The 21,114-nt window shown below is 41.8% G+C and overlaps 1 protein-coding gene across 1 annotated transcript in view; it reads right to left on the reverse strand.

Annotated features, from left to right (window-relative positions):
* The window catches only part of tat (tyrosine aminotransferase), a gene marked incomplete at its 5' end in the record, with an annotated part of 43,633 nt that overhangs the window by 3,446 nt on the left and 19,073 nt on the right, over positions 1-21,114 (reverse strand). Inside the window, 5 exons of the mRNA XM_079248758.1 lie at positions 12,968-13,051; positions 13,563-13,691; positions 14,446-14,598; positions 18,076-18,128; positions 18,210-18,348. Of these exons, the coding sequence (XP_079104884.1) occupies positions 12,968-13,051; positions 13,563-13,691; positions 14,446-14,598; positions 18,076-18,128; positions 18,210-18,348 (558 nt within the window). The remainder of the gene's footprint in view (positions 1-12,967; positions 13,052-13,562; positions 13,692-14,445; positions 14,599-18,075; positions 18,129-18,209; positions 18,349-21,114) is intronic.

Raw genomic sequence — 21,114 nt, forward strand, 5'->3', positions numbered from 1 at the left:
TGTCTGTCTATATGTCTGTCTATATGTCTGTCTGTCTATCTGTCTATATGTCTGTCTACATGTCTGTCTGTCTACATGTCTGTCTGTCTGTCTGTCTGTCTGTCTATAAGTCTGTCTGTCTATAAGTCTGTCTGTCTACATGTCTGTCTGTCTATATGTCTTTCTACATGTCTGTCTGTCTATATGTCTTTCTATATGTCTTTCTACATGTCTGTCTATATGTCTGTCTCTGTCTGTCTGTCTGTCTGTCTATTTGTCTATATGTCTGTCTATCTGTCTATATGTCTGTCCATCTGTCTATATGTCTATATGTCTATATGTCTATATGTCTGTCTGTCTATATGTCTGTCTATATGTCTGTCTGTCTATCTGTCTATATGTCTGTCTACATGTCTGTCTGTCTACATGTCTGTCTGTCTGTCTGTCTGTCTGTCTATATGTCTGTCTGTCTATCTGTCTATATGTCTGTCTGTCTATCTGTCTATATGTCTGTCTGTCTATATGTCTGTCTATATGTCTGTCTGTCTATCTGTCTATATGTCTGTCTACATGTCTGTCTGTCTACATGTCTGTCTGTCTGTCTGTCTGTCTGTCTATAAGTCTGTCTGTCTATAAGTCTGTCTGTCTACATGTCTGTCTGTCTATATGTCTTTCTACATGTCTGTCTGTCTATATGTCTTTCTATATGTCTTTCTACATGTCTGTCTATATGTCTGTCTGTCTACATGTCTGTCTGTCTACATGTCTGTCTGTCTGTCTGTCTCTGTCTGTCTGTCTGTCTGTCTGTCTGTCTATTTGTCTATATGTCTGTCTATCTGTCTATATGTCTGTCCATCTGTCTATATGTCTATATGTCTATATGTCTATATGTCTATATGTCTGTCTGTCTATATGTCTGTCTATATGTCTGTCTATATGTCTGTCTATATGTCTGTCTGTCTATCTGTCTATATGTCTGTCTACATGTCTGTCTGTCTACATGTCTGTCTGTCTACATGTCTGTCTGTCTACATGTCTGTCTGTCTGTCTGTCTGTCTATCTATAAGTCTGTCTGTCTATAAGTCTGTCTGTCTATAAGTCTGTCTGTCTACATGTCCGTCTACATGTCCGTCTACATGTCCGTCTACATGTCTGTCCGTCTACATGTCTGTCTACATGTCTATCTGTCTACATGTCTATCTGTCTACATGTCTATCTGTCTACATGTCTGTCTGTCTACATGTCTGTCTGTCTACATGTCTGTCTGTCTACATGTCTGTCTACATGTCTGTCTACATGTCTGTCTGTCTATATTTCTTTATATGTCTGTCTACATGTCTGTCTTTCTACATGTCTGTCTGTCTACATGTCTATCTATATGTATGTCTGTCTATATATCTGTCTATATGTATGTCTGTCTACATGTCTGTCTGTCTACATGTCTGTCTGTCTACATGTCTGCCTATATGTATGTCTATATGTATGTATGTCTATGTCTGTCTATATGTATGTCTGTCTATATGTGTGTCTGTCTATATGTGTGTCTGTCTATATGTCTTTCTGTCTGTCTGTCTGTCTGTCTATCTGTCTATATGTCTGTCTATATGTCTGTCTGTCTGTCTATCTGTCTGTCTATATGTATGTCTGTCTATCTGTATGTCTGTCTATGTCTGTCTATATGTATGTCTGTCTGTCTGTCTATATGTCTGTCTGTCTGTCTATATGTCTATATGTCTGTCTATCTGTCTGTCTATATGTCCGTCTGTCTGTATGTCTGTCTGTCTGTATGTCTGTCTGTCTGTATGTCTGTCTGTCTACATGTCTGTCTGTCTACATGTCTGTCTACATGTCTGTCTACATGTCTGTCTACATGTCTGTCTGTCTATATGTCTTTCTACATGTCTGTCTGTCTATATGTCTTTCTATATGTCTTTCTACATGTCTGTCTGTCTGTCTGTCTGTCTACATGTCTTTCTGTCTACATGTCTTTCTGTCTGTCTATCTGTCTATATGTCTGTCTGTCTGTCCATCTGTCTATATGTCCGTCTGTCTTTATGTCTGTCTGTCTGTCTATATGTCTGTGTGTCTGTCTATATGTCTGTCTGTCTATATATCTGTCTGTCTACATGTCTTTCTATATGTCTTTCTATATGTCTGTCTCTCTACATGTCTTTCTGTCTGTCTATATGTCTGTCTGTCTGTCTATATGTCTTTCTATGTCTTTCTACATGTCTTTCTACATGTCTGTCTGTCTGTCTGTCTGTCTACATGTCTGTCTGTCTGTCTATATGTCTTTCTACATGTCTGTCTGTCTGTCTGTCTGTCTATATGTCTGTCTGTCTACATGTCTGTCTGTCTGTCTGTCTATATGTCTTTCTATATGTCTGTCTGTCTATATGTCTGTCTGTCTGTCTATATGTCTGTCTGTCTATATGTCTGTCTGTCTGTCTATATGTCTTTCTACATGTCTTTCTACATGTCTGTCTGTCTGTCTGTCTGTCTATATGTCTGTCTGTCTACATGTCTGTCTGTCTGTCTGTCTATATGTCTTTCTATATGTCTGTCTGTCTATATGTCTGTCTGTCTATATGTCTCTCTGTCTATATGTCTCTCTGTCTGTCTATATGTCTGTCTGTCTATATGTCTGTCTGTCTATATGTCTGTCTGTCTGTCTATATGTCTTTCTACATGTCTTTCTACATGTCTGTCTGTCTATATGTCTGTCTGACTGTCTGTCTATATGTCTGTCTGTCTGTCTATATGTATGTCTGTCTGTCTGTCTATATGTATGTCTGTCTGTCTATATGTCTGTCTGTCTGTCTATCTGTCTATATGTCTGTCTGTCTGTCTCTGTCTGTCTGTCTGTCTGTCTATTTGTCTATATGTCTGTCTATATGTCTGTCTATCTGTCTATATGTCTGTCCATCTGTCTATATGTCTATATGTCTATCTGTCTATATGTCTGTCTGTCTATATGTCTGTCTATATGTCTGTCTGTCTATATGTCTGTCTATATGTCTGTCTGTCTATCTGTCTATATGACTGTCTACATGTCTGTCTGTCTATCTGTCTATATGACTGTCTACATGTCTGTCTGTCTATATGTCTTTCCATATGTCTTTCTACATGTCTGTCTGTCTGTCTGTCTGTCTATAAGTCTGTCTATATGTATGTATGTCTATATGTCTGTCTATATGTGTGTCTGTCTATATGTCTTTCTGTCTGTCTGTCTGTCTATATGTCTATATGTCTGTCTGTCTGTGTCTGTCTGTCTATATGTCTCTGTCTGTCTGTCTATCTGTCTATATGTCTGTCTGTCTGTCTATCTGTCTATATGTCTGTCTGTCTGTCTGTCTGTCTGTCTGTCTGTCTACATGTCTGTCTATATGTCTGTCTGTCTGTCTATCTGTCTATATGTCTGTCTATATGTCTATATGTCTGTCTATCTGTCTATATGTCTGTCTATCTGTCTATATGTCTGTCTATCTGTCTATATGTCTGTCTATCTGTCTATATGTCTGTCTGTCTACATGTCTGTCTAATGTCTGTCTGTCTGTCTATATGTATGTCTGTCTGTCTGTCTATATGTATGTCTGTCTGTCTGTCTATATGTCTGTCTGTCTGTCTATATGTCTTTCTGTCTGTCTATATGTCTTTCTGTCTGTCTACATGTCTGTCTGTCTACATGTCTGTCTGTCTACATGTCTGTCTACATGTTTGTCTGTCTACATGTCTTTCTACATGTCTGTCCGTCTACATGTCTGTCTGTCTACATGTCCGTCTACATGTCCGTCTACATGTCCGTCTACATGTCTGTCTGTCTACATGTCCGTCTACATGTCCGTCTACATGTCTGTCTACATGTCTGTCTACATGTCTGTCCGTCTACATGTCTGTCCGTCTATATGTCTGTCCGTCTATATGTCTGTCTGTCTACATGTCTGTCTGTCTACATGTCTGTCTGTCTACATGTCTGCCTATATGTCTGTCTGCCTACATGTCTGTCTGTCTACATGTCTGTCTGTCTACATGTCTGTCTACATGTCTGTATGTCTATATTTCTTTATCTATATGTCTGTCTACATGTCTGTCTTTCTACATGTCTGTCTGTCTACATGTCTGTCTATATGTCTGTCTATATGTATGTCTGTCTATATGTATGTCTGTCTACATGTCTGTCTGTCTACATGTCTGTCTGTCTACATGTCTGTCTGTCTACATGTCTGTCTATATGTATGTCTATATGTATGTATGTCTATGTCTGTCTATATGTATGTCTGTCTATATGTGTGTCTGTCTATATGTGTGTCTGTCTATATGTCTGTCTGTCTATATGTCTGTCTGTCTATCTGTCTGTCTATCTATATGTCTGTCTATATGTATGTCTGTCTATCTGTATGTCTGTCTATATGTCTGTCTGTCTGTCTATATGTCTTTCTACATGTCTTTCTACATGTCTGTCTGTCTGTCTGTCTGTCTGTCTATATGTCTGTCTGTCTACATGTCTGTCTGTCTGTCTGTCTATATGTCTTTCTATATGTCTGTCTGTCTGTCTATATGTCTGTCTGTCTATATGTCTGTCTGTCTGTCTATATGTCTTTCTACATGTCTTTCTACATGTCTGTCTGTCTGTCTGTCTGTCTATATGTCTGTCTGTCTACATGTCTGTCTGTCTGTCTGTCTATATGTCTTTCTATATGTCTGTCTGTCTATATGTCTGTCTGTCTATATGTCTCTCTGTCTGTCTATATGTCTGTCTGTCTATATGTCTGTCTGTCTATATGTCTGTCTGTCTGTCTATATGTCTTTCTACATGTCTTTCTACATGTCTGTCTGTCTATATGTCTGTCTGTCTGTCTGTCTATATGTCTGTCTGACTGTCTGTCTATATGTCTGTCTGTCTGTCTATATGTATGTCTGTCTGTCTGTCTATATGTATGTCTGTCTGTCTATATGTCTGTCTGTCTGTCTATCTGTCTATATGTCTGTCTGTCTGTCTCTGTCTGTCTGTCTGTCTGTCTATTTGTCTATATGTCTGTCTATATGTCTGTCTATCTGTCTATATGTCTGTCCATCTGTCTATATGTCTGTCTGTCTGTCTATATGTCTGTCTGTCTATATGTCTGTCTGTCTGTCTATATGTCTTTCTACATGTCTGTCTGTCTGTCTGTCTTTCTATATGTCTGTCTGTCTATATGTCTGTCTGTCTATATGTCTCTCTGTCTATATGTCTGTCTGTCTATATGTCTCTCTGTCTGTCTATATGTCTGTCTGTCTATATGTCTGTCTGTCTATATGTCTGTCTGTCTATATGTCTGTCTGTCTGTCTATATGTCTTTCTACATGTCTTTCTACATGTCTGTCTGTCTATATGTCTGTCTGTCTGTCTGTCTATATGTCTATATGACTGTCTATATGTCTGTCTGTCTATATGTCTGTCTGTCTGTCTATATGTCTTTCTACATGTCTTTCTACATGTCTGTCTGTCTATATGTCTGTCTGTCTATCTGTCTATATGACTGTCTACATGTCTGTCTGTCTATCTGTCTATATGACTGTCTACATGTCTGTCTGTCTATATGTCTTTCCATATGTCTTTCTACATGTCTGTCTGTCTGTCTGTCTATAAGTCTGTCTATATGTATGTATGTCTTTCTGTCTGTCTACATGTCTGTCTGTCTACATGTCTGTCTACATGTTTGTCTGTCTACATGTCTTTCTACATGTCTGTCTGTCTACATGTCTGTCTGTCTACATGTCCGTCTACATGTCCGTCTACATGTCCGTCTACATGTCCGTCTGTCTACATGTCCGTCTACATGTCCGTCTACATGTCCGTCTACATGTCCGTCTACATGTCTGTCTACATGTCTGTCTACATGTCTGTCCGTCTACATGTCTGTCTGTCTACATGTCTGTCTGTCTACATGTCTGTCTGTCTACATGTCTGCCTATATGTCTGTCTGCCTACATGTCTGTCTGTCTACATGTCTGTCTGTCTACATGTCTGTCTACATGTCTGTCTACATGTCTGTCTGTCTATATTTCTTTATCTATATGTCTGTCTACATGTCTGTCTTTCTACATGTCTGTCTGTCTACATGTCTGTCTATATGTATGTCTGTCTACATGTCTGTCTGTCTACATGTCTGTCTGTCTACATGTCTGTCTGTCTACATGTCTGTCTGTCTACATGTCTGTCTATATGTATGTATGTCTATGTCTGTCTATATGTATGTCTGTCTATATGTGTGTCTGTCTATATGTGTGTCTGTCTATATGTCTGTCTGTCTATATGTCTGTCTGTCTATCTGTCTGTCTATCTATATGTCTGTCTATATGTATGTCTGTCTATCTGTATGTCTGTCTATATGTCTGTCTGTCTGTCTATCTGTCTGTCTATATGTCTGTCTGTCTGTCTGTCTATATGTCTGTCTGTCTATATGTCTGTCTGTCTACATGTCTGTCTACATGTCTGTCTACATGTCTGTCTACATGTCTGTCTGTCTATATGTCTTTCTATGTGTCTTTCTATGTGTCTGTGTGTCTATATGTCTGTGTGTCTATATGTCTGTGTGTCTATATGTCTGTGTGTCTATATGTCTGTCTACATGTCTGTGTGTCTATATGTCTTTCTACATGTCTGTCTGTCTATATGTCTTTCTATATGTCTTTCTACATGTCTGTCTGTCTGTCTGTCTACATGTCTTTCTGTCTACATGTCTGTCTACATGTCTGTCTACATGTCTGTCTGTCTATCTGTCTATATGTCTGTCTGTCTGTCCATCTGTCTATATGTCCGTCTGTCTTTATGTCTGTCTTTCTGTCTATATGTCTGTCTGTCTATATATCTGTCTGTCTACATGTCTTTCTATATGTCTTTCTATATGTCTGTCTGTCTATATGTCTGTCTGTCTGTCTATATGTCTTTCTACATGTCTTTCTACATGTCTTTCTACATGTCTGTCTGTCTGTCTACATGTCTGTCTGTCTGTCTATATGTCTGTCTGTCTGTCTATATGTCTTTCTACATGTCTTTCTACATGTCTGTCAGTCTGTCTGTCTATATGTCTGTCTGTCTACATGTCTTTCTATATGTCTTTCTACATGTCTGTCTGTCTATATGTCTGTCTGTCTGTCTGTCTGTCTATATGTATGTCTGTCTATATGTCTGTCTGTCTATATGTCTGTCTGTCTATATGTCTGTCTGACTGTCTGTCTGACTGTCTGTCTATATGTCTGTCTGACTGTCTGTCTATATGTCTGTCTGACTGTCTGTCTATATGTCTGTCTGACTGTCTGTCTATATGTCTGTCTGACTGTCTGTCTATATGTCTGTCTGACTGTCTGTCTTTCTATATGTCTGTCTGTCTGTCTGTCTATATGTCTGTCTGTCTGTCTATATGTCTGTCTGTCTGTCTATATGTCTGTCTGTCTTTCTATATGTCTGTCTGTCTTTCTATATGTCTGTCTGTCTGTCTGTCTATATGTCTGTCTGTCTACATGTCTGTCTGTCTGTCTGTCTATATGTCTGTCTGTCTATATGTCTGTCTGTCTACATGTCTGTCTGTCTGTCTGTCTATATGTCTGTCTGTCTACATGTCTGTCTGTCTACATGTATGTCTGTGTCTACATGTCTGTGTCTACATGTCTGTCTACATGTCGGTCTGTCTATCTATATGTCTGTCTGTCTACATGTCTGTCTGTCTACATGTATGTCTACATGTCGGTCTGTCTATATGTCTGTCTACATGTCTGTCTGTCTACATGTCTGTCGTTCTACATGTCTGTCGTTCTACATGTCTGTCTGTCTACATGTCTGTCTGTCTACATGTCTGTCTGTCTATATGTCTGTCTACATGTCTGTCTACATGTCTGTCTACATGTCTGTCTGTCTACATGTCTGTCTACATGTCTGTCTACATGTCTGTCTACATGTCTGTCTACATGTCTGTCTGTCTACATGTCTGTCTATATGTATGTATGTCTATATGTGTGTCTGTCTGTCTATCTGTCTATCTGTCTGTCTGTCTGTCCATCTGTCTATATGTCTGTCTGTCTGTCCATCTGTCTATATGTCCGTATGTCTGTCTGTCCATCTGTCTATATGTCCGTATGTCTTCATGTCTGTCTGTCTGTCTATCTGTCTATATGTCTGTCTGTCTACATGTCTGTCTACATGTCTGTCTACATGTCTGTCTGTCTACATGTCTGTCTCTCTATTTGTCTGTCTATATGTCTTTCTACATGTCTGTCTGTCTACATGTCTGTCTGTCTGTCTGTCTGTCTATATGTCTGTCTGTTTATATGTCTGTCTGTCTACATGTCTGTCTACATGTCTGTCTGTCTACATGTCTGTCTGTCTACATGTCTGTCTACATGTCTGTCTACATGTCTGTCTGTCTATATGTCTTTCTATATGTATTTCTACATGTCTGTCTGTCTATATGTCTTTCTACATGTCTGTCTGTCTACATGTCTGACTGTCTATATGTCTTTCTATATGTATTTCTACATGTCTGTCTGTCTACATGTCTGTCTGTCTATATGTCTTTCTACATGTCTGTCTGTCTACATGTCTGTCTACATGTCTGTCTGTCTACATGTCTTTCTACATGTCTGTCTGTCTACATGTCTGTCTACATGTCTGTCTGTCTACATGTCTGTCTGTCTATATGTCTTTCTGTCTGTCTGTCTGTCTATATGTCTTTCTGTCTGTCTGTCTACATGTCTGTCTGTCTACATGTCTGTCTACATGTCTGTGTCTACATGTCTGTCTACATGTCTGTCTACATGTCTGTCTGTCTACATGTCTGTCTACATGTCTGTCTGTCTACATGTCTGTCTGTCTATATGTCTTTATGTCTCTGTCTACATGTCTGTCTACATGTCTGTCTACATGTCTGTCTGTCTACATGTCTGTCTGTCTACATGTCTGTCTGTCTGTCTATATGTCTTTCTGTCTGTCTGTCTACATGTCTGTCTGTCTACATGTCTGTCTGTCTACATGTCTGTCTACATGTCTGTGTATACATGTCTGTCTACATGTCTGTCTACATGTCTGTCTGTCTACATGTCTGTCTACATGTCTGTCTGTCTATATGTCTGTCTGTCTATATGTCTTTATGTCTGTCTGTCTACATGTCTGTCTACATGTCTGTCTGTCTATATGTCTGTCTGTCTATATGTCTTTCTGTCTGTCTGTCTACATGTCTTTCTACATGTCTGTCTGTCTTTCTGTCTGTCTGTCTACATGTCTGTCTACATGTCTTTCTACATGTCTTTCTACATGTCTTTCTACATGTCTGTCTGTCTATATGTCTGTCTGTCTGTCCATCTGTCTATATATCTGTCTGTCTGTCCATCTGTCTATATGTCCGTCTGTCTATATGTCTGTCTGTCTGTCTATATGTCTGTCTGTCTGTCTGTCTGTCTGTCTGTCTGTCTATCGGTCTATATGTCTGTCTATCTGTCTATATGTCTGTCTGTCTGTCTATATGTCTGTCTTTCTGTCTATATGTCTGTCTGTCTACATGTCTGTCTGTCTGTCTGTCTATATGTCTGTCTGTCTATATGTCTGTCTGTCTACATGTCTGTCTACATGTCTGTCTATATGTCTGTCTATATGTCTGTCTGTCTGTCTGTCTACATGTCTGTCTGTCTGTCTGTCTATATGTCTTTCTATCTGTCTGTCTATATGTATGTCTGTTTATATGTCTGTCTGTCTGTCTGTCTGTCTATATGTCTGTCTGTCTATATGTCTGTCTGTCCATCTGTCTATATGTCTGTCTGTCTACATGTCTGTCTGTCTACATGTCTGTCTGTCTGTCTATATGTCTGTCTGTCTTTCTATATGTCTGTCTGTCTTTCTATATGTCTGTCTGTCTTTCTATATGTCTGTCTGTCTGTCTATATGTCTGTCTGTCTTTCTATATGTCTGTCTGTCTGTCTGTCTGTCTACATGTCTGTCTACATGTCTGTCTACATGTCTGTCTACATGTCTGTCTGTCTACATGTCTGTCTGTCTACATGTCTGTCGTTCTATATGTCTGTCTATATGTATGTCTGTCTATATGTATGTCTGTCTACATGTCTGTCTATATGTCTGTCTACATGTCTGTCTATATGTATGTCTATATGTATGTATGTCTATATGTGTGTCTGTCTATCTGTCTATATGTCTGTCTGTCTATCTGTCTATATGTCTGTCTGTCTATCTGTCTATATGTCTGTCTGTCTGTCTATCTGTCTATATGTCTGTCTGTCTGTCCATCTGTCTATATGTCTGTCTGTCTGTCCATCTGTCTATATGTCCGTCTGTCTATATGTCTGTCTGTCTGTCTATATGTCTGTCTGTCTGTCTATATGTCTTTCTACATGTCTTTCTACATGTCTGTCTGTCTATATGTCTGTCTGTCTGTCTATATGTCTATATGTTTGTCTGTCTGTCTGTCTATATGTCTATATGTCTTTCTGTCTGTCTGTCTGTCTGTCTGTCTACATGTATGTCTGTCTGTCTATATGTCTGTCTATCTGTCTATATGTCTGTCTGTCTGTCTGTCTATATGTCTGTCTATCTGTCTATATGTCTGTCTGTCTGTCTGTCTATATGTCTGTCTATCTGTCTATATGTCTGTCTGTCTGTCTGTCTATATGTCTATATGTCTTTCTGTCTGTCTGTCTGTCTGTCTACATGTCTGTCTGTCTACATGTATGTCTGTCTGTCTACATGTCTGTCTACATGTCTGTCTGTCTACATGTCTGTCTATATGTCTGTCTGTCTATATGTCTTTCTGTCTATATGTCTTTCTGTCTGTCTGTCTATATGTCTGTCTGTCTATATGTCTTTCTGTCTATATGTCTTTCTGTCTGTCTGTCTATATGTCTGTCTGTCTGTCTGTCTGTCTGTCTATATGTCTGTCTGTCTGTCTATATGTCTGTCTGTCTGTCTATATGTCTGTCTACATGTCTGTCTACATGTCTGTCTGTCTACATGTCTGTCTGTCTACATGTCTGTCTTTCTGTCTGTCTGTCTATATGTCTGTCTGTCTATATGTCTGTCTGTCCATCTGTCTATATGTCTGTCTGTCTATATGTCTGTCTGTCTGTCTGTCTATATGTCTGTGTCTGTCTGTCTATATGTCTGTCTGTCTGTCTATATGTCTATATGTCTTTCTGTCTGTCTGTCTGTCTACATGTCTGTCTGTCTACATGTCTGTCTACATGTCTGTCTGTCTACATGTCTGTCTGTCTATATGTCTGTCTGTCTATATGTCTGTCTGTCTATATGTCTGTCTGTCTGTCTTTCTGTCTATATGTCTGTCTACATGTCTGTCTACATGTCTGTCTGTCTATATGTCTGTGTCTGTCTGTCTATCTGTCTGTCTGTCTGTCTGTCTTTCTGTCTACATGTCTGTCTACATGTCTGTCTACATGTCTGTCTACATGTCTGTCTGTCTACATGTCTGTCTGTCTGTCTATATGTCTGTCTGTCCATCTGTCTATATGTCTGTCTGTCTATATGTCTGTCTGTCTGTCTGTCTATATGTCTGTGTCTGTCTGTCTATCTGTCTGTCTGTCTGTCTACATGTCTGTCTGTCTGTCTATATGTCTGTCTGTCTATATGTCTGTCTGTCTACATGTCTGTCTGTCTACATGTCTGTCTGTCTGTCTATATGTCTGTCTGTCTGTCTGTCTACATGTCTGTCTGTCTACATGTCTGTCTGTCTGTCTATATGTCTGTCTGTCTATATGTCTGTCTGTCTATATGTCTGTCTGTCTGTCTGTCTGTCTATATGTCTGTCTACATGTCTGTCTATATGTCTGTCTTTCTGTCTGTCTATATGTCTTTCTATCTGTCTATATGTATGTCTGTCTATATGTCTGTCTGTCTGTCTATATGTCTGTCTGTCTACATGTCTGTCTGTCTGTCTATATGTCTGTCTGTCTGTCTACATGTCTGTCTGTTTACATGTCTGTCTGTCTACATGTCTGTCTGTCTATATGTCTGTCTGTCTGTCTATATGTCTGTCTGTCTGTCTACATGTCTGTCTGTTTACATGTCTGTCTACATGTCTGTCTGTTTACATGTCTGTCTACATGTCTGTCTGTCTGTCTATATGTCTGTCTGTCTACATGTCTGTCTGTCTACATGTCTGTCTGTCTACATGTCTGTCTGTCTATATGTCTGTCTGTCTGTCTATATGTCTGTCTGTCTGTCTATATGTCTATATGTCTATCTGTCTGTCTATATGTCTGTCTGTCTGTCTACATGTCTGTCTGTCTACATGTCTGTCTACATGTCTGTCTACATGTCTGTCTGTCTACATGTCTGTCTACATGTCTGTCTACATGTCTGTCCACATGTCTGTCCACATGTCTGTCTGTCTATCTGTCTACATGTCTGTCTATCTGTCTACATGTCTGTCTATCTGTCTACATGTCTGTCTGTCTACATGTCTGTCTACATGTCTGTCTACATGTCTGTCTACATGTCTGTCCACATGTCTGTCTGTCTATCTGTCTACATGTCTGTCTATATGTCTGTCTGTCTATATGTCTGTCTGTCTATATGGCTGTCTGTCTATGTCTGTCTATATCTGTCTATATGTCTGTCTATGTCTGTCTATGTCTGTCTACATGTCTGTCTACATGTCTGTCTACATGTCTGTCTGTCTATCTGTCTACATGTCTGTCTACATGTCTGTCTACATGTCTGTCTACATGTCTGTCTACATGTCTGTCTGTCTATATGTCTGTCTGTCTATATGTCTGTCTGTCTATATGGCTGTCTGTCTATATGGCTGTCTGTCTATGTCTGTCTATGTCTGTCTATATGTCTGTCTATATGTCTGTCTATATGTCTGTCTATATGTCTGTCTATATGTCTGTCTGTCTACATGTCTGTCTATGTATGAGATATGAGTGGATCTGATGCCGTGTAGCATGACGCAGGTTTATTTGCATACGTTGCTGCTTCAACACTGACCATGAGGTACATGGCTCCTGAAGGCTTGATGGGGTTGAGGCCGGGGACGATGGACAGCTCGCTGTAACACATCTCTGAATTAGACTGAAAAGAAAAGTAAAGAAACCATCCAGTCAGTTCAGAGTGATGCATATTGTTAGGATAGAAATAAAGAGAAAAAACTGTAGAATATTATTAAATCAACATGTGAATCTATAAATGAATTCTATTTTATTTTGATAAGTCCAGACTTCACATTAAATTTGCAGGTTTCCTGCAGGTTGGGTGTGTGGATCAGGTGTTTGAGACGAAAGCTTCCATAAATCTGGAGGAAGCTGCTTTAAAGAAGTTTGCAGCAACAAATGATCCAACTAAACATGATCGACTGGCTCTGTCGTGACAACAGGTTATGCTCATTAAAATGGAGTTAAAACTTCTCTGATATTAAATAAATGTGGATCAAACTGCATCAGTTATTGTTTCAGGTGAAAGCTGCTAATCCAACCTCACGCTCACAGCGTGGAGCCTCCAGGTAATCGAATCCATCATGAGTCATGTGTGTCGGATAAAATGGAAAAAAAAACCTGCCAACATATCTGTGATGTTTGTTCTGTACCTTCAGGAAACTGATGGTGTTGCTGTAGAAACTTTGAGGCGTGTGGTTGAGGATGTCCTCCAGAGCTCCCTGCACGATGGTGCACGCTCCCAGAATCCGCTGGCTCAGTTTCACCAGACCCTGCCGAATCTGAGACGGTCACAAGATGCCATGTTAATTACATATTAATTACAATGTCAAATACCACATTATTAAAAATATTAATACCATGTTAATTACACGTTAATTACAATGTCAAATACCACATTAATAACTATATTAATACCATGTTAATTACAAGGTTAAATACATGCTAATTACCATGTTATATATGCATTACCATGTTAACCACCACAATGGATACCATGTTAATTGCATGTTAGTTATGATGTTAATTACATGTTAATATGACTAATACCATGCCATTAACATATTAGTTACATGCTATGTTATAGCATGTTAGTTACCACATTACTTAGCATGTTAACCCTTTAATAACACGTTAATAATAAATCTAGGTACGTAGTTTATTACCATATTAATTACCACATTAATCTAGATATACCACCTGTTACGTACTCAATTGGAAATAATTGTGAGTAGACAATTTAAACTACAGTTTAAGTACTTTTTATAATTAAATATTCAATTTTTAATTTATATTGACTCAAACATACAATTTGAATTTATTTCATGTATCTAATAACTTCACTTGATAACCCCAAAAAACACCATCAGCAAAACAATAAACATGAGTAAAGCCAGACTACAGGTGAGACCTCAGATGGCATCACAGACTACAGGTGAGTCCACCTTGTTGTTTTTACTTTCATCCTTCAGATGAAGCTGAAAGCAGAACCTTTTCATGGTTCTGTGTTTCCATCGGTCTGTAAACGAAACGCACCTCAGATCCGAACACGTCGTTCCGGTCGTGTATGAGGATCCATCCCATCCTCCATCCAGGCACCAGCCATCGTTTAGCCAGACCTCCACAGGAGAGGATGGGAACGTCGCTGCTGAGAGACGCCAAGGAAGGACTGTTGCATCCTGGGAAAACCTGACGACGGCAATGGGAAGGAACAAAACGCAGTGAGGACCAGGAAGACGTTTTAGACGCCAGAAATCCGGTTTGTGGGACAGAAACGTGAAAATAAAACCAACCAGAACCGGTACAGGAACCTTGTATAAAACTCGTAGGTTAAGGTTAGGACCTTCATCCCTTGGCTCTCTTTACGTTTCGGGAACAAAGTTCTTTAAATCGTCTTTGTGTTTCTGCTGTTCTTAAGAGTTTTTCAGTCTAATGAAATATTAGACTGAAAAAACAGAAACCAACTTATTTCCCTGGAAATCCCTGGAAATATTTAGTACTTTTATGCATAAACCTCAGAAAGTCTGTGGCGTGTTTGTTTACAGAGAAGCAGGAAGGGAGGCCATGAACAATCTGCTGCTTCTCTATCATAGATTTATGCAAATATCAACCTGAATCCTGATTATGTAACATTCAGTCTGCAGACGGAGGAAGAGGAAACCAGAGAAAGCTCTTCCTCAGCCAGAAGCTGAACCTCATTACAGCCGTGTAGACGGCGTGAAGTGGCGCCGGACGCCGCCCCGCATCCGATTGGCCGAGCTCAGATGTGTGATGTAACAGCCCTCCACCCAAAGATGGGAGTAGTTGTTCTCTTAATGCCTTAAAACCAACCTCCACCAGCCTCCACCTGCCTCCACCTGCCTCCATTTGCCTCCACCAGCCTCCATCTGCCTCCATCTGCCTCCACTTGCCTCCATCTGCCTCCACCAGCCTCCACCTGCCTCCACCTGCCTCCACCTGCCTCCATTTGCCTCCACCTGCCTCCACCTGCCTCCACCTGCCTCCATCTGCCTCCACCTGCCTCCACCAGCCTCCACCTGCCTCCACCAGCCTCCACCAGCCTCCATCTGCCTCCATCTGCCTCCATCTGCCTCCACTTGCCTCCACCAGCCTCCACCAGCCTCCATCTGCCTCCACTTGCCTCCATCTGCCTCCACCAGCCTCCACCAGCCTCCACCTGCCTCCACCTGCCTCCATTTGCCTCCACCTGCCTCCACCTGCCTCCACCTGCCTCCATCTGCCTCCACCTGCCTCCACCAGCCTCCACCTGCCTCCACCAGCCTCCACCAGCCTCCATCTGCCTCCATCTGCCTCCATCTGCCTCCACCAGCCTCCATCTGCCTCCACTTGCCTCCACCTGCCTCCACCTGCCTCCACCAGCCTCCACCTGCCTCCACCAGCCTCCACCAGCCTCCATCTGCCTCCATCTGCCTCCACTTGCCTCCACCAGCCTCCACCAGCCTCCATCTGCCTCCACCTGCCTCCACCTGCCTCCACCTGCCTCCATCTGCCTCCATCTGCCTCCACCAGCCTCCATCAGTCCCTGTTCCACATCGAAGTCTAAATCCTTCTTCTCGCCAATGACTGCTGGGTGAGGCTGGAGCTTCCTGCGACCTTGAACTGGACTAAGTGGGTTTTTTTTGGTTTTTTTTTAATTGTTATTATTAGTATTATTAATTATTATTATTATTATTATTATTATTATTATTATTATTATTATTATTGTTGTTGTTGTTGTTATTATAATCATCATTATTATCACCATTATTATTATTATAATAAATGAAAAGTGTTCATCACATCTCAGCTCATCCATGAGGCCCTCAGCCGTGAGACGCTACATAAAAACAGAAGTGGTCTGAGACCAGTTTACATACGAGAGCAGAATGGGGGGGGAGGGGGGCAGCACGATGCCAGCTGACCCCCGTAGAGCTGGAGCCTCATCATCCACCCCCAGAACCAACTCCCCGCCCAGCATACTCCCCCATTCCTTCCCAGTTTCTACCCGCCATCTGCATTAACTGCAAACATATGTGGTGAAAATGCAAAGTCATTGTGGCCTGCTTGTAGCAGCCTGAGACGCTGAGGTGGAGCCGGACGGGGGGACGGGGGGACGGCTGGGGGCTAAAATGCTACCAGCATTTCCAACCACAGCAGCTTCTTTCAGACAAAAACAACCTTCGCCGTGTGTGTCGGTCTAACTTTCCTCCGATCCACAAATCTTCTACATGAAACAACTTTTATTATTATAACTTGGTTCTCAGCTTTTTGTGTTTTTGTGCTGATTTCAGATTTAAGTATTCTTAAATTTTCCACTGCAGTTGAGTTTATTACCAGAGGAGAATTATGATTAAATACATGTCTGAAAGACAGAAGGAAACACGGCTAACCTCGGCACTCCAAAATAAAGATTTCATTTTGTACACACTTCTTTCAGCTTGTCATCTGCAAAGTGTATCAGTGTCTCCTGGAGGATAAATAAGGACAACGTAACTTCCTGTGTGGAGCAGTGAAAAGAATCAGAAAATCACCACAAGTTGTTTTATGCATAATACTAATGTGAAGTTTTCCTACGACTGACATAAGTACGGTGGCCCAGAAGAACCAATTAAGCAACATGATGACACGTTGGACAACTGCGCCGATGTCCAAACAGTTTCTGAGGTTGCCTACTGGTCCCCATCAGTCAGATGTTTGGACACTTTTTCCCATTAAACGTGTTTAGAAAGCGTGTCCAGACTTTTGACTGGTAGTTACCTTGTCAGGTAGGTTAATGCAGCTACATTTCTTCATTTGTTGTTGTAGTTTGCACTTCCACTGTAAATAACGGCCACACATCAAAGTTTCATCTCAGGTTGGAACATTTTCTACGTTTATCTGCAAACCTGCTCTGATTGGTTCGTTCGACCCGTGTGGTTAGAAGCGGCGTTCTCTGATTGGGTCACTCAGCTGACTAGCTGTTTAAACTCCGCCCATCCAGCTCACTGCCGGTCAGCCGGGCAGTAACTTACTTCCTCTAACAGGCAACAACTCTTTATTTACACATCACAGTTACCAAAATATCTAATAGAACATATTTAAATTAATAAACTTTATTTACTATTAATGTTTTACTCACTTTGTGCTTTTTGTAAAAACATTGTCGCATAAATTCCAGGAAATAAAAGAAGTTTAACTTCCGTTGCAGATTCTGTGTGGTGTCGTGTTGAGGTTTTTGTATTGTGACACTTCAGGGACACCGTGCATATGCTCTGAGTGCAGAAAAGCTAATTACTATTGAATGTGAAGTGAGAATCTGGAACAGCGTTTTAAACAGATAAACTAAACTTGCATTAAACCATGATGCTGCACTAATTCCTCAGATTATCATCATGAAAGGACTTCGTGTCATTTTGCACACAGCCTCAGTATAAAACAGCATCACGCTGGTTCACATCCCCTGCTTGCCCTTTCTGACCCCCCTGACTCCTGCTCATCCACCACATGGTCACTAATCCCCCTCTCTGCTGATTTGGGGTTGTGAAGCCACCATCCAGAGCGAGGGCAAATACCACCAAATGCAACATCTGTTGTCACCATGGAGAAAAATGTGCCTCGCTGGTGCTACACAGAGCCAAGCCCACCTGCCAACCTGCGTGAGTTGTGACTCCATGCAGCCTAACTCACCATGTCCCCGTAGATTTCATCAGCCAGAACGGGAAGGCAGTACTTGGAGGCCACTGAAGGAAAAAAGGAGAATTTTTATGAAAAGTGTTGGAAACTTCAGCTGCTTTCTGCAGAGGGAAACCGGTGCAGCTCACCTTTCAGGATCTTCTGCAGGTGTTCTTTGGTGAAGACTGAGCCACAGGGGTTGGACGGATTGGTGACGATCAGACACGACGTCCTCTCGTCGATCAGGGTCTCCATGTGCTGCAAGTCGATCTCCCATGACTTATCAGGCTGCAAACAGAAGAGGTGAGGATGAGGATGCAGCGATCATACACCCCCCTCCTGATGATTCCAGTGGTGGGATTTGACTTTTATTCTGCATTTAGATGCACCTTTTTAAGACATTCAATTTCTTACGCTGTTTAATACATATCCACAGCAAAATCCCAAATAAGCTCCATCTTCTCCACATCCCACTGCATCACTGGTTCAAAAATACCACAAAGACAGGAAGTACTTTGTGTCAGCAGGTAATTTTACATCTGAGCAGACAAGACTTACATGAGGAGTTCCACAAGGTTCCATGCTGGAGCCTCTTTAGTTTAACATCTACATGTTCCCCCTGGCCCAGGTCATACAGAATCACAACATTAGTTACCATGGCTACCCAGACGACACACAGGTTTATATTACAGTGTCACCAGGAGACCAGGGACCTGTACAGAATCCTGATAAATATATCAAGGAGATGAATGACTGGATGTGTCTAAACTGTCTTCAGCTAAACAAAAACCAAACGGAGGTGGTCGTCTTTGGAGCCAAAGAGAAACCAACACAGGTCTTCATTCTGTACCCCTGAATACCACCAACCACCAACCAGACATCTGGGTCTGGTGATGGACTCGGACCTAAAAACCACCAACCAGACCAGAAATATAGGTCTGGTGATGGACTTGAATCTAAAAACAAATCAGACCAGACATCTGGGTCTGGTGATGGATGCGAACCTAAAAACCCCCAACCAGACCAGACATCTGGGTCTGGTGATGGGTCGAACCTAAAAACCACCAACCAGACCAGAAATCTGGGTCTGGTGATGGACTCAGATCTGAAAACCACCAACCCACCAGACATCTGGGTCTGGTGATGGGTCGAACCTAAAAACCACCAACCAGACCAGAAATCTGGGTCTGGTGATGGACTCAGATCTGAAAACCACCAACCCACCAGACATCTGGGTCTGGTGATGGATGCAAACCTAAAAAACACCAACCAGACCACATATCTGGGTCTGGTGATGGACTCGGATCTAAAAACAAATCAGACCAGACATCTGGGTCTGGTGATGGACTCGGACCTAAAAACCACCAACCAGGCCAGACATCTGGGTCTGGTGATGGACTCAGAGCTAAAAACCACCAATCAGACCAGACATCTGGGTCTGGAGATGGATTCTGACAGAAAAAACCACCAACCAGGCCAGACATCTGTGTCTGGTGATGGATGCGAACCTAAAAACAAATAAGACCAGACATCTGGGTCTGATGATGGACTCGGACCTAAAAACCACCAACCAGGCCAGACATCTGGGTCTGGTGATGGACTCGGACCTAAAAACCACCAGCCAGACCAGAAATCTGGGTCTGGTGAGGGACCCGGACCAAAAAACCACCAACCAGACCGGATATCTGGGTCTGGTGATGGACTCGGACCTAAATACCACCAACCAGACCAGACATCTGGGTCTGGTGATGGATGCCAACCTAAAGGCCACAAACCAGACCAGACATCTGGGTCTGGTGATGGACTCGGATATAAAAAAAAATCAGACCAGACATATGGGTCTGATGATGGACTCGGACCTAAAAACCACCAACCAGGCCAGAAATCTGGGTCTGTTGATGGACTCAGACCCACCAAACAGACCAGACATCTGGGTCTGGTGATGGACTCGGACCAAAAAACTACCAACCAGACCAGAAATCTAGGTCTGGTGATGGACTCAGATCTGAAAACCACCAATCAGACCAGAGATCTGGGTCTGGTGATAAACTCGGACCTAAAAACCATCAACCAGACCAGAAATCTGGGTCTGGTGATAGACTCGGACCTAAAAACCACCAATAAGAACAGACATCTGGGTCTTGTGATGGACTCGGACCTAAAAACCACAAACCAGGCCAGAAATCTGGGTCTGTTGATGGACTCAGACCCAAAAACCATCAACCAGACCAGACATCTGGGTCTGGTGATGGACTCGGACCTAAAAACCACCAACCAGACCAGACATCTGGGTCTGGTGATGGACTTGGACCTAAAAACCACCAACCAGACCAGAAATCTAGGTCTGGTGTGGACTCAGATCTGAAAACCACCAATCAGACCAGAGACACATCTGGGTCTGGTGATGGATGCGAACCTAAAAACCCCCAACCACACCAGAAATCTAGGTCTGGTGATGGACTCAGATCTGAAAACCACCAACCAGATCAGAAATCTGGGTCTGGTGATGGACTCTGATCTGAAAACCACCAATCAGACCAGACATCTGGGTCTGGTGATGGATGTGAACCTAAAAATCCCAAACCAGACCAGACATCTGGGTCTGGTGATGGATGCAAACTTAAAAACCAAAGACCAGACGAGACATCTGGTCTAGTGATGGACTCTGACCTAAAACCCACCAACCAGAGCAGACATATGGGTCTGGTGATGGGTCGAACCTAAAAACCACCAACCAGACCAGAAATCCCGGTCTGGTGATGGATGCGAACGTAAAAACCACCAACCAGATCAGAAATCTGGGTCTGGTGATGGACTCGGATCTGAAAACACCCAATCAGACCAGACATCTGGGTCTGGTGATGGATGCGAACCTAAAAACCCACCAACCAGGCCAGAAATCTGGGTCTGGTGATGGACTCTGACCTAAAAACCACAAACCAGACCAGAAATCTAGGTCTGGTTATGGACTGAGATCTGAAAACCACCAACCAGACCAGAATTCTGGGTCTGGTGATGGATGCGAACCTAAAAACCACCAACCAGACCAGACAT

Source organism: Telmatherina bonti (genome assembly GCF_933228915.1).
Source record: "Telmatherina bonti genome assembly, chromosome: 2".
In the NCBI taxonomy this organism is placed as follows: Eukaryota; Metazoa; Chordata; class Actinopteri; order Atheriniformes; family Telmatherinidae; genus Telmatherina; species Telmatherina bonti.